The sequence below is a fragment of the Petaurus breviceps genome, unplaced genomic scaffold (genome assembly GCF_028583685.1).
Source record: "Petaurus breviceps papuanus isolate PSGF00001 unplaced genomic scaffold, PetGlider_PUasm1.0 90919, whole genome shotgun sequence".
Classification (NCBI taxonomy): domain Eukaryota; kingdom Metazoa; phylum Chordata; class Mammalia; order Diprotodontia; family Petauridae; genus Petaurus; species Petaurus breviceps.
This window is the reverse complement of record NW_027187378.1, coordinates 24,910,235-24,926,820: the sequence shown is the minus strand read 5'-3', so window position 1 is coordinate 24,926,820 and position 16,586 is coordinate 24,910,235. Positions and strand designations below refer to the sequence as shown.

At 45.0% G+C, this 16,586-nt stretch overlaps 1 protein-coding gene across 1 annotated transcript; it reads left to right on the top strand.

The window, feature by feature from the left end:
• Positions 1-9,050: 9,050 nt before the first annotated feature.
• DUSP2 (dual specificity phosphatase 2) lies at positions 9,051-13,053 on the top strand. Its single transcript, XM_069075606.1, has 4 exons — positions 9,051-9,584; positions 9,990-10,117; positions 11,186-11,405; positions 11,716-13,053. Exons 1-4 carry the CDS (start codon positions 9,197-9,199, stop codon positions 11,928-11,930), a joined length of 951 nt encoding a protein of 316 aa, XP_068931707.1. The 5' UTR covers positions 9,051-9,196; the 3' UTR covers positions 11,931-13,053.
• The last annotated feature ends 3,533 nt before the right edge of the window (positions 13,054-16,586 follow it).

Genomic DNA, 16,586 nt, shown 5'->3' with positions numbered 1-16,586 from the left:
TTAGGGAGGGTGTGTGTTTACTTGGAAAGGAAAAGTCAAAAAACAGCTCATGATGACACATGGGAGGAATCCCCTTATAGCTAGCTTCTGGGAATGAGCGTGCTTTGTTTTCTCCACTGATTCCTCAGTTCTTTGGGTCCTAAGAGTCACAGGGAAAGGCCTTAAAGGCCATCTAATCTAACCCCTTTGTTGTACAAATGAGTAAACCAAGGCCCAGAGAGATTTTAAGGTCAGGACTGTCATTGCCTCTGACTCCAAGCACAGCATTATTTCTTCTTCTTCTTTTTAAACTGATTGATATATTTTGTTTTTCTATCTGAAACATTCCTAATTTATCCCTCTCTTTTACCCCTCCTAGAAAAGGGGTGGGGAGAAAAGGGAAGGGAATAAGTATATTTACTAAGTGCCTACTGTGTACCAGACACTGTGCTAAGCACTTACAAATATTATCCCATTTGATGCTCATGGCTTCATACTCTGAAATTTAGGTGCTTTTATTATCCTCATTTTATAGTTGAGGAGATTGAGGCAGACAGTGGTTAAAGTGGTTTGCCCAGGGTCACTCTGCTAGGGAGTGTCTGAGGCTGTTTTTGAACTCAGACCTTCCTAACTCCAAGACCAACATTTCATGTACTATGCCACCAGAGAAGCATTACTTATAACAAAGATTTTTTTTTTGGAGGACAATTGGGGTTAAGTGACTTGCCCAAGGTCACATGGCTAGGTTTTTGTGTTAAGTGTCTGAGGCTGGATCCCAACCCAGGTCCTCCTGACCCCAGAGCCAGTGCTCTATTCACTGCACCACCTAGCCGCCCCTAACAAAGATTTTTTAAAAAGAAAAAAAATTCAGTAAAACCAAATCAACATATCAATCAAGTCTGACATGAATAGCAGAATTCCCCTACTCGTGGTTCCCCATTTCTGCAAAGAAGGAAAGGAAATGCATTCACATTTCTCTCCTTTGAGACCTAGCTTGGTCATTATAACTTTGCAACATTCAGTTTCCGGTTTTTTTTAGGTGGTGGGGGGAGGGGGGGTTGTTGTTCTCTCTATTTACATTGTTATAGTCACTATGCACATTTTTTCCTGCCTGGTCTTGTTTACTTCTGGTCTCATTTCATATAAGTCTGTCTGTTGTTTGTATTTGTCATTTCTTACAGAATTGTAAATATTCTATCACATTCATGTGTCACAATTTGTTCATCCATTTCCCCAGAGATGTTTACTTAGTTTCCAGTTCTGCTATGACAAAAAGTCAGCAGTATTTATTTTAAAATTATTACTGATTTTAAAATTTTATTTTAAAAATGAAAGTTTTCCTGATGTCTTTGGTTTTTATATTTTTAGTCAGTTCCCAATAAACCGCCCCTTCCAGCTCTCCTCAACACACATGTTGAATCTTCTTTTGCAAGAGTGAAAGAATTCATCTAAATCACCCCTTAATGTGTCCCGGCAATTCACTGGGTTCTTTAACACAAAGGCAAAAACAGCCCATATCCTTAAGAGGCTTTCATTGCATTACTAAGAAACAACATATGAAATTAATATAAGATTTTATAAATAGAAATTAATATATGTCCAAAGTAAGGTATTTGGGAGTGTGGGGATGGGGAGGAAGACACTCACAACCAGGAACTGGCTTTGGAGCTAATGGAGGAAGGACGTACGTAAAGGCTTCTAAGAAGTGAAAGTGAAGAGAGAAAGGGCGATTCTGGGTCAGGAAAGCAGGGTCTTATAGAGATGTCCCAGGATGCAGAGCCAGAGGGAGGGATTTCCTGCAGTGATTACTGTCGTGCCTGCTTAGGAGTTCCTATGGGCTATGGAGTGTCCTTCAGAACATAAGATCACAAGCACTACCCTAGTTCATAGACCATTGTTACTGGAAGGGACCTTGAAGATCCTTTAATTTATCTTTGTCATTTTACAGATTTTGTAAATTGAGGCCCAGAAGTTATGATGGATGTACTCTTTCTTAAGGCCACACAGGTGACCTGGCCAAATAGAGTCAAGATTTGAACCCAGGTTCTTGGACTCCAAATCTGGAGCTCTACTTTTGGCAGTGGGAGTGGGAATCCTAGTAACATCATATCCGTGAAACTGGAAGGGGCAAAGTGTGAAGCTGGGGAGCTGGCTTTGTGTTTTAGAGTCTAGGACAGGGATGGGGAACCTGCGGTCTCGAGGCCACATGTGGCCCTCTAGGTCCTCAAGTGTGGCTATAAGAGGCTTCTTCCCATGTGTTATCATGAGATGTTTCTGACTTTTTCTTTCCAAGTTTACCTTCCCAGCACATGCCTGACCCTGCATCTGGCAACAGCAACTAGCAGTGGACCATGGACTTTGGCCCCCTAAACTACCACACCCCTACCCCAACACAGGTGACAGATCATTTCCTTAGCAGACTGTTCCTCCTGGCCTGTGCCATGGGCACATGGCTGCTGGAGTAAAGTGAGGGATAAGAAATAGAGATTTCCTATCTCTCCCCTGACCCTTATAGAGTGGGTCTCTAAATGGAGGTGGTTGCTTGCTCAACTCCATATCTTTTTCTTTTTTTATATAATATTTTATTTCCCCCCCATTACATACAAAACCAATTTTTAATATTCTTTTTTAAAAGTTTTGAGTCCCAAATTCTATCCCTCCTTCTCTCTTCTACCCGAGATGGTAAGCAATCTGATACAGGTTATACATGGAAGATCATGTAAAATATTTTAATTTTGTGGAGGAAAGAAAGAAATTTCTAGAAGAAAGAAAAAGAAGGAAAGAAGGGAGGAAAGGAGCGGGGAGAGAGAAAGAGAAATAGGAAGAAAAAGAAAGAAAGATAAAAATAGTATGCTTTGGTTTGTATTCAGATGCCATCAGTTCTTTCTCTGGAGGCAGATAGCATTTTTCATCATGAGTCCTTTGGGATTTTAGACTCCATATCTTGACCTACAATCAGCTGGGGGTTGGCCTCTTGTCTCTTTGGTCTTTTTAGCCTCCTGTCTTATAAAACAACAAAATTAGGGCTTTTCCTTTCTACCTGCTTTTCCCTCACCAATACTAATGATTTCCTGGATCATGTCCTGGGGGAGGGACAGTGTGGAGGACAAAAGGATTATGACATTGAGAAAGTGTTTTGAGATATGGGGAGAATGAAACTTTTTTGCATGAGGGTGGGTAGAGGTAAGTGTGTTTAGAACAGGGAGGGGCTGACTGGGAACCCCCAAAGGCAGTTGGCTGAGTTTTGTTTGAACAGTTTTAACACTCTGGTTAAAGAACAAAAGCACATTGAATCATTTTTTCCAGTTGGTCTTTTCTTTGACTTAAAAAAAAAAAAAACGAAAAAACCCACACCAACCTGAAAGCTCACTGAATAGTATTTCCTACTTGGAGAGGAAGCCCTCTGCCTCTCTCTGCTGCCTCCTTCCCTCCCCCCAATCCCTTTTATTTCCTGACCTAGAGTCTCAGTTGGGGAACATCTTTCTCCTGGCCTTGTCTGACCAGAGGTCCCTGCTTACCTTACTCCCAGCCTGGCTCCTACTAACTGACTTGAGGACTTTCCTTTCAAAACCTTTTTCTCTCTGTTGCTATGTCCACCATGACTGAATTCTCAGTATCCTGCTAGTCAACTTGTTTTGAGTGTTTGCCGGGCTTAGGGACTTGTATATACTTGGACATCTTCACTTTGTTGACAGAGTTCCTCAACATGGATAGAGGAGGAAGACAGTAAACTTCTTGAGTGAACATCATTCCCATTGGACTTAGGGATTCTCTACTGGAGCTGGATTGAATTATATGTGTTCCTTTCCTTTACCCTAACCATATAGCATAAAAGCCTAGACTCTCATCTAGTTTCCTGCCAAACATTGGGGGTGGAGGGTGGGGATTTTCCCAGCTTTGAGGGATAAAAGAAAGCAAAGGGGGGGCTTCCCCTCCCCAACAGATGTCAGACCTTGATAAACCCAATGTCCCAAGCCTGGGAGGGGAAGGCCCCAAGGTCTGAGTGTAGGTGAGGGGTGACACATGATGTCTTCAGGGGTGACTGTACAAGAGATAAGGGTCCTATATTCATCACAAAAGGGAGGGAAACCAAACTACAGAATTGTAGATGGTTAAGACTTAAAGGGCCTTTAGTCCTTAGATGTCTTGTTTAACCCCCTCATTTACCAGTTGAGGAAACAAGGCTAGAGAGGTGAAGATACTTTCCAATGGTCACATGGCTATTGGGATTGGAAGTCTTGGGACTGCAAGTCCAGTGCTCATTCTACCATACCACAGGTCCCAGGCTTCTGTTCAGGACAGACAAAAGAGGAAAAGGGCCAACATACCTACTATAGTGATTATTACACCTAGATATTAAGCTAACATAGAATGACCCTCAGCCCAGTCTATCCATAACAACATTTCCCATTCATCTCCCATGACATTTTCTTTGTGATGGGAGGAGAGGGGCTAGGGAAATATGGAACTAGCAGAGATGAGGGGATCCCTGTGAAAACTCTTGATTTCTTCTGAAAGTAAATCCCTAGGCCTGGGAGCAAAAGTGTTTTAGAATTAGCTTAAAGATCCTGATTGTTAAATTTTTAGGATGAGCATTTACACTTTGGAAATTGGCAAATCCTACAGATCAGGGCTTGATTTATCATTTTGTTGATTTGTCCAGACTTAAGAAAGTGATGGTGAAAATATATATTTTTTCTTTTTGGAGGGGGGAGGGCAGGGCAATTGGGGTTAAGTGACTTGCCCAAGATCACACGGCTAGTTTTTGTGTTAAGTGTCTGAGCTTTGAACTCAGGTCCTCCTGACTCTAGGGCCAGTGCTCTATTCACTGTGCCACCTAGCTGCCCCGCGATGGTGAAAGTATTAATAAAAATGCAGATTAAATTCAAAAAAGTATCTTCTCTCTGTCTCTGTCTGTCTCTCTGTTTCTCTGTCTCTTTCTCCCCAGAGCTGGTTGTTAAACATTTACCAGCATACTCCTACCTGGGAGTCATCAAAGGACTGAATTTGAGCCTGAGATTAATCAAAGGATAATAGATTTAGAGTCAGAAGGGACCTAAAAGACCATTTAGTCCCACCCCTTCATTCCATAGATGAAGAAATTGAAGCTCAGACAGGTTAAATGATTTATCTAAAGTCCCACAGGTAATAAGTGTCAGAGTTAGGATTCAAACCCAAATCTTCTGATTGAAAATTCAAAGCTTTTTTCCCCACAATGTGCCATGTTTCCCACAATGTGGTGTAATGGAAAGAGTACTAGCCCTGGAATCAGAGGACTTGGGTTCAAATCTTGTCTCTGGCACTGACTCCCTATGTCACTTTGTGGAAGTCACAACTTCTGTGGGCCAAAGTGTCCTCATCTGTAAAATGCAGAGTTTGGACTAGAAGGTCTTTAAGGTGCCTTCCATCTCTGGATCTTGGGTCCTATGTTTCTCCCAAGCTTTTTGATCGGCAGCTGAGAGCCCTGAACTTCCAAGAGCCCCTGAATGCTGTGCCCACAGCCTGGCAGGTGACAGACTCACTGCTCTCATTGCCTCACCTCTAGTGAAGACAAGGGCCTAACCACCCCCTTGGATGCACTGTAATTTGCTGATGAACTTAGCCATTAAGTCGTTTGCAAGGTTGATCCCCAAGATAAAGAGCCCTGTATCGGCTGGTGGGATCTGGAACCCAGACTCCCCGTCTCTGTTATTTCACTGGCTCAGCTGATGGCTCTGGAGGAGTGTGAGCAGCTTTTGCGTCACAATGAGGGCAGCCTCCTGGCCCCCTAGTTGCCCTTGGCCCCACTGGGAAGATCTGGTTTCTTTGATTCCTTCCTGCTTCTTCCTGTGTCCAGGTATCAGCGCTGTTATATCCTTATTGGACTTTGACATTCTCTCCAGAGCTGGCCAAAGGTTACTCCTTTGGCTGCCCAAAGTCAATCACTTTTAGGGAGGATGCTCTGATTGATCTGCCTCTTTGATTAGATGGTGCCTGAACAGATGCAGAAGACAAAGGAAAACTGGTGTGTGTGTGTGTGTGTGTGTGTGTGTGTGTGTGTGTGTGTATAAGTCTGGGAATAATTAGGTACTGATCCTTATAGAAAAGTCCCAGCTTAATCACAAAGGGTGTCACAAAGTCCCCCTTTGGGGAAGGGTAGGGAGATTTGGCAAGGCATCTGGCTCTGAAAACCCCTTAGCTTGTCCCAAGGAGTGGGGATAGGGTCCTTGGGAAGAGATTGGGAAGCTCTGGTTAGTGCCTCCCAAATGAGCCCAAGAAATGACCTCCCCCTACTTTCCCTACAGAGTACTGTGGGGCAACCATTCCACCCCATAGGAATTTTTTAGTGGAAGCACCATCATTCTCTCTCCCTAGCTCCTGACACATATCCTGGAGGCCCTTTGTGTATTGGACTTCACATTTTGGACCTAGCTTAGAAGCCGTGGGGAAGGGGTTGGCAAATGGATTGCCTAGCTCTCCTTCCCCTTCTTGCTCCATTGCATGAGATGGTGCCAACTGAAACTTCACTTGGTTCCAAGACATCCTCTCTACCTTGACTAGCTTTTCTTTCCCCTGTCTTCATGACCTCAGAAGCATTCAGTGCCCATAGCTGGAACCCTTACTTTATTTTTAAGAAGTGGGGACAGTGAATGGTGGTATCTCCTTTTCTTAGCTGGCTCTTAGCAGGACAATTGACACGAGGTCAAGTTCTCACCACTCTTCTTAGCCACCCTGTGCCATGACCAGTCTATGCCCTTAACCCAAGGGGTTTTGTGGGTTCAGAAGCATTGGCTAGGACAAAGGACCAAGGAAGAATGGGACTAAGTTGAAAAGGAAGGAACAACTTCTTCCCTTCACCAAGTCAAATTGTGTCCTTGCTTCCCAGTAGAGTGAGGTATTTGAAAGATTGGATTTGTATATTATCTAGGGTTTGGGGTGGGTGTGGGGAAGCTTCTGTTTGCTTCTCCTCTTACTTTTAGCATAGGTTCTGAAATACCGACTTCTTCTATGAAAGGAACAGCAAGCCTGGGTAGAGTGAACAGGGTTCCCCATTTAGGACCTGCTTGTGGGGAAGTGCAAATTATCCAGGGTTGGGATTCCCCAGGTCTGGTCCTGGGGAGGATATACTGCTTGTATTGCAACTGGAAACACGTCATGGGGTCCCCCCTGTGCCTGAATGTTGTGGGAGGAGGCAAAGAAAACCCCCTCGGTAGTGTGTTCCTCAGTGTTGTGGGAGTCATTTTGCTATATCATAGAGTTACTGAATCACAGTAGTCCATGGGATTCTTAACCTGGGGTCCATGAACTTAAAAAAATCAATAACTATATTTAAATTTAAATATATAACTAAATTTAAATTTCCTTTGGTTTCCCTAGCTTACTTCATTCAAGTCTAGCCCCAACTTATCCTGTATAAATCTAGTTTGTACATAGTTATCAGCATGTTGTCTCCTCCATTAGACTGTGAGTTCCTTGAGGGCAGGCATGCTTGTACCTTTCTTCATATCATTATCACTTAGCACAGTGTCTGATACATAGTAGGACTTTAATAAATCTTTTGACTAACTTTATAACCTTATGTATCTTATTTTATGCTTAGAAGGATGATCCTGAGAAAGAGGGTCCACAGGTTTCACCAAACTGCCAAGGGATTCCATGTTACAGAAAGGCTTAAGAATCCCCAAATCCAACTTTCTCATTGTACTCATGAGAAAATTGAGGCCCAAAGAGACAAAAAGACTTACAATAAGTGAAAGACCTAGGATCTGAATTCAGATCTTTGGATTCTATATTCAATGTCCTTTTCACTGCCCTATGAAGAGCCTTGGAATAAAAGGTCCAAGTTTTAGTTCCAGTTCTCCCATTAACCTGCTGTGTGTCTGGGGCAAAATACAACCTCAATTTCCTCATTTGTGAAATGGAGAAGTATTGAAGGTTCAACATAAGGATTAAATGAAATTAGAGATAGGAAAGAGTTTTCAAAAGAATATCAAGTACTCATTCGAAAGTATGATCTGCTAAAAATATGAAGTACAAATGTTAAGACTTTCCTTTTTTTTTTTTAAAACATTTTCTCAGAAAAAAGAAATCCCAGGGTAGGCTGGAGGAGGAGAGGAAGAAGTCACAAGACACAAGAAGTAGTGGCTGGAGAAAAAAGACCTTGCAGGAATAGGGGAATGAGACTGTTAGCAGGTGGCAGCCTCTGGGGGGAGATGGGAGGAAAGCTGGGGTATTTCTGAGAATGGCAAATGCCTGAGTAGATCCCATTTAGCTTTGGGAAGTCAAACTTTCAGGAGCTTTTCAGAGCTTGAGACAGCTAAGTTATCTGGTGATGTGACTTTTAAAATAATTTCACTTCTCTAGCCTTCAGTTTGCTCTTTTTAAAGACAAGAGAATTGAATTAAACAATCTCTAAGGTTCCTTTCGATATTCTAAGCTCTTTGAGGGCAAGGACTATTTTTATTTTTTATGTTTTTGGTGTTTGTATTCCCAGTATCTGGAACAATGCCTTGTACATAGTAGGTGATTAATAAATGCGTGTTGGATTAGATTTTTATTTAAGAGAAGGCCCGGAAATGTATCATTTGTTAGGGGACTTTTTAGGACTCTGGAATATATAATTTGTGGTTTAGTAAAGAGTTTGGACTTGTCGAAAGATGTGGGCTGGAATCCTGACTTCCATTTCTTTGCTGTGGGTGATCTTCCCCTTCTCCAGACGCTGTGAAAACAAGGGGGCCAGACTAGTTGCTCTCTTTAAGGTCCTTTCCAGTTCTGACTTCTGTGATTCCCTGAATTTACTTGGGGATTGGGCCGGGGGATCTTCTAGACTACTGGTACTCGTTCCCTTCCCAGAAGATGATGAATCTCTCTCCCCCTTCTTCACATGCCTCCTCCCCCAGTTCACATCATTAACTGCACTTCCCTGGCCTTTCCCCTAGTCCTCTGGGGGCGGGGCCGGCCTTGTCTAAAGCCACACGTGAGAGAGCCGCCCTAAAAGAGAGTTCCTCTTCTCCAGAGACTGCCCTTGTAAGGCAACTCGGGGGCGGGACTGACTGGTATTTAAGTGCTCAGAGGAGCTCAGAGATCAGACGCTTGGTAGCAGCTTTAGTGGTAGCATCGGAGAAGAGAGTGGGGTCTGAGAATTCTGGAGTTTCTCCCCTTGCCCACTCCTTGCGTATTTGGTGTGACTCCCCCAATCAGGCAGGATCTTCTTCCTCTGCCTTTTTCAGAAGCTAACATGGTGATGGAAGAGGTGCTGATTATGGAAAGCCGGGAACTTCGGGGGCTGCTGGGGGACCCTCGAGAGGTGGACAGGACTCTACTGCTGGACTGCCGCCCCTTCCTGGCCTTCTGTCAGAGTCACGTCCTGGAAGCCCGGCCTGTGCACTGGAACGCCTTGTTGCGCAGGAGGTCCCGGGGGGCTGCCGGCGTTCATCTGGACTGGCTGATTCCCGACCGGACCTTGCTGGACCGTCTGAGCCAGGGGGAGCTGTCCCGAGTGGTGGTGCTGGATGAAGCTAGTGGCTCTGTGGCAGAACTCCGGGCCGACAGTCTACCTCGGATGCTGCTCACTGCCTTGCTACAGGAGACCCGAGCTGGACCCACTGCTGTCTGCTTCCTCCAAGGTAAGCGCACTCACTCTCCGTTCACCCAAGTCCCTGAGTGTATTTGACTACTTAACTGCAGTCCTAGGAGAGGAGCCTAGGGGAAAGAACAGTGGGTTTGGAATCGGGGGACCCTGAGTCTAGAATACTTGCTCAGATACTTACTTCCTATGTGAACTTGGGCAAATAATTTCACTTTGCAAGGCTTCAGTTTTCTCATCTGAGAAACGCGAGGGTTAGACTAGATGATTTCTAAGGTTTCTTCCAGCTCTAAGTCCTGTGACTCAATGACACACAGCCTCGTGCCCAGAGCTCCACAGCTTCTCTCATACAAGCATCATGTGTTCCTACCCTTGCCCCGTCCTGACAAGCCCTACGGTTTCTGTATCCCCGGTTCATGGCTCCCCTTCATTGTTCTCTTTACAGGAGGCTTCGAAGGCTTCCAGGCCAGTTTCCCAGATCTATGCTCAGAACCACCTGCGCCAGCTTTACCCTCACCTGTGACTGAACCAGAGAGCAGCCGACCAGGCACTGGGGCCCCTTTGTACGACCAGGTGAGTAACACCCCATGGAATCTTTGGGTTGGTCTGGGGTCCTTACAGTGCCAGATACTTTAGGGACACTTGCATCCCAGGGGTTGGGAGAATCCTTCCAAATTCGAAATACTTTCTGGGAGGATTGTAAAGTGAAGCAAAGACTGAGATTGTGTGAGTATGTATGTGTATATGTGTGTGAGTGCTTATGTAGATTGTGTTTATATGTGTGCATATGTGAATGGATTTAAAACATAACTCAGGTGCAGTCTCTTACCTGAAGTCTTTTCTCATCTTCACCCTTAACTTCCCAATTAGAAGCATGCTCTGTTTGGAAAAACAAAAGCAAAACAAAGCAACAAAAAAACCCTTTGCTCTATTTTGTATTTGCTTACCTGTATACATTCATATCTCCTTCATTACAATGTAAGCTACTTGAGAGCTGGTTTCATTATTTGTTGTGTTCCAAGTTCTTGTCACAGTTCTTACAACATTTCATAAATTATTTTGGATTGAATTGTACTGGATGTGTGATATGTATGTGATTCATGTGTCTACAAAACACAATTCAGTGTAGTTAGTGGAAGGAACACTGAATTTGGAGTGAGAGGACATAGATTCCAATCTCATTTCTGGTACATGTTACCTCTGTGCCTGCCCTCTGGGGAGTCTCTTAATTTCTGGGCCTCTGTTTCTTCTTCAGTTAAATGGTGAGCTTGGGCTAAATGATCCTTAGGATACTTTCCAGATTTGAATCCTATGATCCTCTGTGTGTGTGTGTGTATATGTGCGTATGTGTATGTGCTTATTATAGGTCTTGATGAGATCATTCAGACTTTATCATATGCAACACTCATATTATTATGTGAGGGCTGACATTATTATATAAGACCTGACGCATACTCCTCTTCAGGCTGAGTTGCCCCTCTGGGGATGTGTTTCTGTCTGTTCTAAATTCTCTGAGACCTTCAGGGCAACAGATTAGGTCTAGGAATTGTTTCCTAGTGGTGCATCCAGGTGGGCTACTCAGAAAGGTCTGTGTACAGGGGCTCAGCAAGGGATCTCACCAGATCGATCTTTTTTCCTCAGGGTGGCCCCGTGGAGATCTTGCCCTTCCTCTATTTGGGCAGTTGCAACCATTCTTCAGACCTGGCAGGGCTTCAGGCTCTGGGCATCACGGCCGTGCTCAATGTTTCTGCCAGTTGTCCAAACCACTTTGAAGGCCTTTTCCTCTACAAAAGTATCCCTGTAGAAGACAACCAGATGGTTGAAATCAGTGTCTGGTTCCAGGAGGCCATTGGCTTCATTGGTAAGAAATTTTCCATCTTTGGAGATTCTTTGTGGAGAATCCTAGTCAGAGAATCAAGTTAAGGGACTGGGTTTAGGGATTCAACCAATAGGCTGAGGGGTGTGTATGTGGGGTGTATGTGTGTGTGTGTGTGTGTGTGTGTGTGTGGTCATGGCACACACAAATTTTGAGAAAGGTGATGAGAAAAGTAAACCTGGTGCTGGTGGAGAGTGGGAAATGGACCCCTGGAACAAGGAAAGTGCCTGGGAGCAGAAGTTTAACTTCCCCTCTTTCCCAGTCTCAATGACCACCTCTTTCTCCTCCTCTGCAGACTCAGTGAAGAATTCTGGGGGAAGGGTCCTGGTACACTGCCAGGCAGGCATCTCACGCTCAGCCACCATCTGCCTGGCATACCTGATGCAGAGCCGCAGGGTGAAATTGGAGGAAGCCTTTGACTTCGTCAAACAGCGTCGTGGGGTCATCTCCCCCAATTTTGGTTTCATGGGACAGCTTCTACAGTTTGAAACCCAAGTGCTCTGCCACTAGGCGGGGAGGAACCCTTCCTGCCTCCCCTAACTCCTGTAACCCTCTGGACTGCCATCTCTAATGTGGGATCAGTCCCGTGGCTCTCTATGAAAGGACTCTGCTCTGGCCCCTGCCAGTAAGGACTTTCCAGTTCATTGGAAAAAGCCTCACTTGAGTGGTGGAGAGCAGGGCAAGTGGAGAGCAGGGCAAGCCGAGAGAATGGATTCTCTCTCTTGGGGGGTGGCTCCCCCTCCCCTCTTCTGGGTACTCTTTCTCTGGAAAGCTGCCTCCCCAATCTGTGAATGGTACCAGTGGGAGGGAAAAGAACATGAAGAAAGATAACATGCTGGGTGTCCTGATTTGGTGCTCTTCTGCTCTGGGCATGAGGTCAAACCCTCCCCATTAATGAGGGAACGGAAATGAACACTAGATCTTCTCCATTCCTCCTCTCTCCCTCCTCAACAGGCAGAAATTAATTGGGCCCCCCACATACCTCCATTTCTTCCTGCCTTCCTGGTCCCTGACCCTGGTTTTGGGGTCAATTGCCAAAATTCTCTTCCTCTTCCCCCCAATCAGTCCCCCCATTATGAGACTCACTACTAATCTCCAACTTGGGTCTTCCCCAAGCCCAAGCTACTGGGGCACCTAATTCTGAAACCTGTGCTGTGAAAACCTGGCTGCCCTGGGGGTAGGGGCTGGGTTAGGGGGAAGGATCAGAGGGCCTAGAGTATGAGCCCAGCTCGTGACAATTACAGAGGATCCTGGGAGTGCTGGATGACTCAGTGGACTAATATGTTCTATCACCAGCATCTTCCTTACACAGGAAAGCAATACAGCATATGTATGTGTGTGTTGTACTGGAAAACTATTTATGTTCAACTGACATTTACCACTCCCCCCTCTGTCACCTCCCCCACTTCCCCCAAGCCCACAAACCCTGTGGGTGGGCTTGGAAAATTAGCACTTTATATTTATACAGAACATTGTGGATGTTTTAATAAAACATTGTTTTGGTTTTTTTGTAAAGAAAAAAAAAACAAACACAAAGTAACCCGAAGCTTCCTGTCTCCATGTAAGGGCATGAAGGGGTTCATAAACTGTTTCTAAATCAGACCTCACTCTTCTTCTCAGCCAGCCCTGGAGGGAAAGAGGGAGGCCTGGGTGTGAGGGGCAGATAAATAGCTCTGGCAAAGTCAGGAGATGGGACTTCCAAATCCTGGCCTTCTAAATGGCTGGAATTTTTTTTTTTAATGAAGAGGATGGATCATTTTATCAGATATAGAAACACACTAGCTACTCCTTTCCAATAGCAGTTATGAAGTGAGATAATGCCTGGCACACAGCAGGCATGTAAATGATTATTCCCTTCCCCACTTTCTTTTTCCAAGGGTGGGTTATGAGAACCCTAGAAGCCTCCAACCCCCACCATGAATCTGGGCTAGGAGAAAGAGGGGGCAGGATGTGGATCCCTGAGTTATTAGGGACAGTGGAGTTCTTGGTTCCCACTAAGATCCTCTTTTCCCTTTTCTGTCTTGAGTTACTTCACCTCTGGTGGGGAGCTGTGGGTATCGGTAGGGGGAGGTGTGGGCCCAGATGAATACAGAAACAACTGAGACCTTGAGACTAGCTGCTGCCCTGTGCCAGATGGGATCAGCCTTGCTCCAGGGAATAGTCCTGGGGACAGCCATACTTAATTCTTGGAAAAATTCCTAGCCTCACTTCCCCACCACCCCTCTCCCCGAGGTGGAGAATCATCATCATTCTCCTCCCACATCTTTAAGCGGTACTGACCACATTGCTCTGGACTCCTTCCTCTCTCAGACCCAGTCAGATGTCCCAGTTCCCCAGTTTCAGCCCTGGGCTAGGAGCCTATATCTCAGAAGCTTCTGTGGGAAGGATGAAGACAACTGGAGCTGGGTGACTGCTGAGCTTCCTGGGGAAGCAGTGTCTGTCTACAGGATGACAACAGAGCAAAGCTCATTCCCATAGCAGCCCTGTGAGGCAGGGATTGGCCGTTCCACTTTATCCCTGTTTGACAAACCAGGACCCAAAACTCAGGTTGAGTGACTTGCCAGATCACACATTTGGTCAATGGGAGAGCTAGGACTAGAACCAGATCTCTGAATTAGGAGGCTGGGACTTTTATAAAAATTTTTCGTCAAAACCATACAACCCCCGCCCCCAATCTGTGCTTTGAGAAATGGTAGGGATGGGGGTGAAGGCACATGTTTTCATTCTGGAGCTTCATTTTCTCCCTTTCTTCATTCATAGAAGAAGCTGGGAGATGTAGAGGATGGACTACTAGGCCTAGATTCAAGAAGACCTGAGTTCAAATCCAACCTTAGACACTTACCAAGCTGTGTGACCTTGGGCAAATCACTTACTCTGCCTCAGTTTCCCCATCTGTAAAATGTTAGTACAGTGCCTGGAATATAGTAGGCACTTAATAAATGCTTCTTCCCTCCCCCCTTCCTTTCTCCAGGGGATGGGTCATGAGACCCCTAGAAGCCTGTAATCTCCATCATAACCTGGGGCTAGGAGAAAGAGAGAGCTGAATGATAGTCCTTGAGCCATTGGAGGCAGTAGAATTGTTGGTCCCCAAGACAATAACACCTACTTCCCAGGGTTGTTGTGAGGATAAAATGAAACAATATTTATAAAGCTCTTACCATAGTTCTTGGCATGTTTGTTGTTTAGTTGTTTTCAGTTGTATCTGACCCTTCATGACCCCATTTGGCATTTTCTAGACTAAGATACCAGAATGGTTTGACATTTTCTTCCCCACCTCATTTTTACAGATGAGGAAACTGAAGTAAACAGGGTTAAATGACTTACCCAAGGTAATATAGCTAGTAAATGTCTGAGACTGGATTTGAATTCAGGTCTTCCTGACTCCAGACTCGGTGCTCTATTCACTTTGCCACCTAGCTGCCCCTCTTGGCATGTAGTACTATATATGTGCTGGGGAGCTAGGTGGTGAAGTGGATAGAGTACCAGGCCTGGAAGCAAGAAGATTCATCTTCCTAAGTTCAATTCTGACCCCAATTCTAACACAGCTAGTGTTACCCTGGGAAGTCACTTAACCCTGTTTGCCTCAGTTTCCTCATCTGTAAAATGAGCTGGAGAAGGAAATGGCAAACCACACCAGTATCTTTGCTAAGAAAACCCCAAATAGGATCACAAAGAGACCGACTCTAACTGAAACACCTAAACAACAGCTTGTGAACAAGGCTCTGTGTTTGGTGCTGGGTGAGCTATATAGGTGAATAAGACCAGGTCTCTACCTCTGATCTGTTGGAGTATAGATGAGTAGGACACAATGGAGTGGAGTAGAATGGAATCATAAAGCTAGAAGGAGGCTTAGAAGGAGCAGCTATGCGACTATGGGCAAATTACTGAATCTTCCTGAGACATGGGGATAATGATCCTCACCTCACAGGCAGGACCACTGGCTTTGGGGCTGCAGGTAGGGGAAGGGCCACGCTCTATCAATATGAATTGTTGTTCTTCAGGAGTTCCTCCCCCAGGAAGCTCGCTGTAGCTGAGCAATATTACTAGGGTTTTACTAGTAGCACTGCTTCCGGTCTTATTAGCCATGAAACAACCTAGGACACTAATCATATTAATTAAGAGCTAAATTGTGTGGTAAAGAGTACAGGGATTCAGAGAAGGTGGGAGACTCAGAGCAGTGGGGTGGCAAGGGAAGATTTATGGTGTTAATTTTCTTTTACTTCTTCCTGTTTCTTAGCCTTGTTCCCCATCGTCAGCTTCTTTCTTTCCTCCTGTTGGCAGGTGATCGAAGGAATGGTCCTTAGGTGGGGTGCTCCCTCCATCCTTCCCATCCCAACCCACCATCACACACCTACACATTTCCTTCCATTTTCTTCCTGGGCCAGAGGAAACAGCTGTGTTCAATAGGACTCTAGCATTCATTTAACAATCAACAAATATTTTTAAGGCACCTCAGTGCCTCAGGGAAGAGGTGGTATGGCATAACAAAGGGAAAGAACCACTGGCTTCTAGAGTCAGAGGAGCTGGGTTTTAATTTGTTGTTGTCGTCCAGTTGTTTTCAGGCCTGTACTATCTTCGTGACCCCATTTGGGGTTTTTTTGGCAAAGACACTGGAGTGGTTTACCATTTCTTTCTCCAACTCATTTTAAAGATGAGGAAACTGATGTAGAGTTAAGTGACTTGCCCAGGGTCACACAGATAGTGTCTGAGACAGTATTTGAACTCAGAAAGGTGAGTCTTCCTGACTCCAGGCCTGGCACTCTTTCCTCTATGGTGCCACCTAGCTGCCCTCCAGTGGGTTTTAATACCACTCTGCTCCTTACTGCCTCACGTGTATGACTTTGGCCATGCTGTGCAATTTTTATTTTTATTTTTGAGGAGGGAAGGCAAGGCAATTGGGGTTAAGTGACAAGTGTGAGTCCAGATTTGAACTCAGGTCCTCCTGACTCCCCAACTGTGCTGAGAAATCTTTTAGGAATCACATTCTCCTTAGATAACAAAGTGAGGCAGCTGAAATCAATGATTTCTAGCTCTAAATCCTATATCTTATTTTTCTTTGTGTATCCCTCCTTCTCTCCCTTTAAGACACAGCTTAAACACTATTTTCTCCATGAAGCCTTTCATGAAACCTCACTGTACCCCCAAACCTCAACTGCTGGTACTCTC

Coding starts and splice junctions, on each gene's coding strand:
- DUSP2 (XM_069075606.1), top strand. CDS start 9,197: ATGGTGATGGAAGAGGTGCTGATTATGGAAAGCCGGGAACTTCGGGGG. Junction 10,118..11,185: donor GGGCCCCTTTGTACGACCAG/GTGAGTAACACC, acceptor TTTTTTCCTCAG/GGTGGCCCCGTGGAGATCTT. Junction 11,406..11,715: donor GGAGGCCATTGGCTTCATTG/GTAAGAAATTTT, acceptor CCTCCTCTGCAG/ACTCAGTGAAGAATTCTGGG.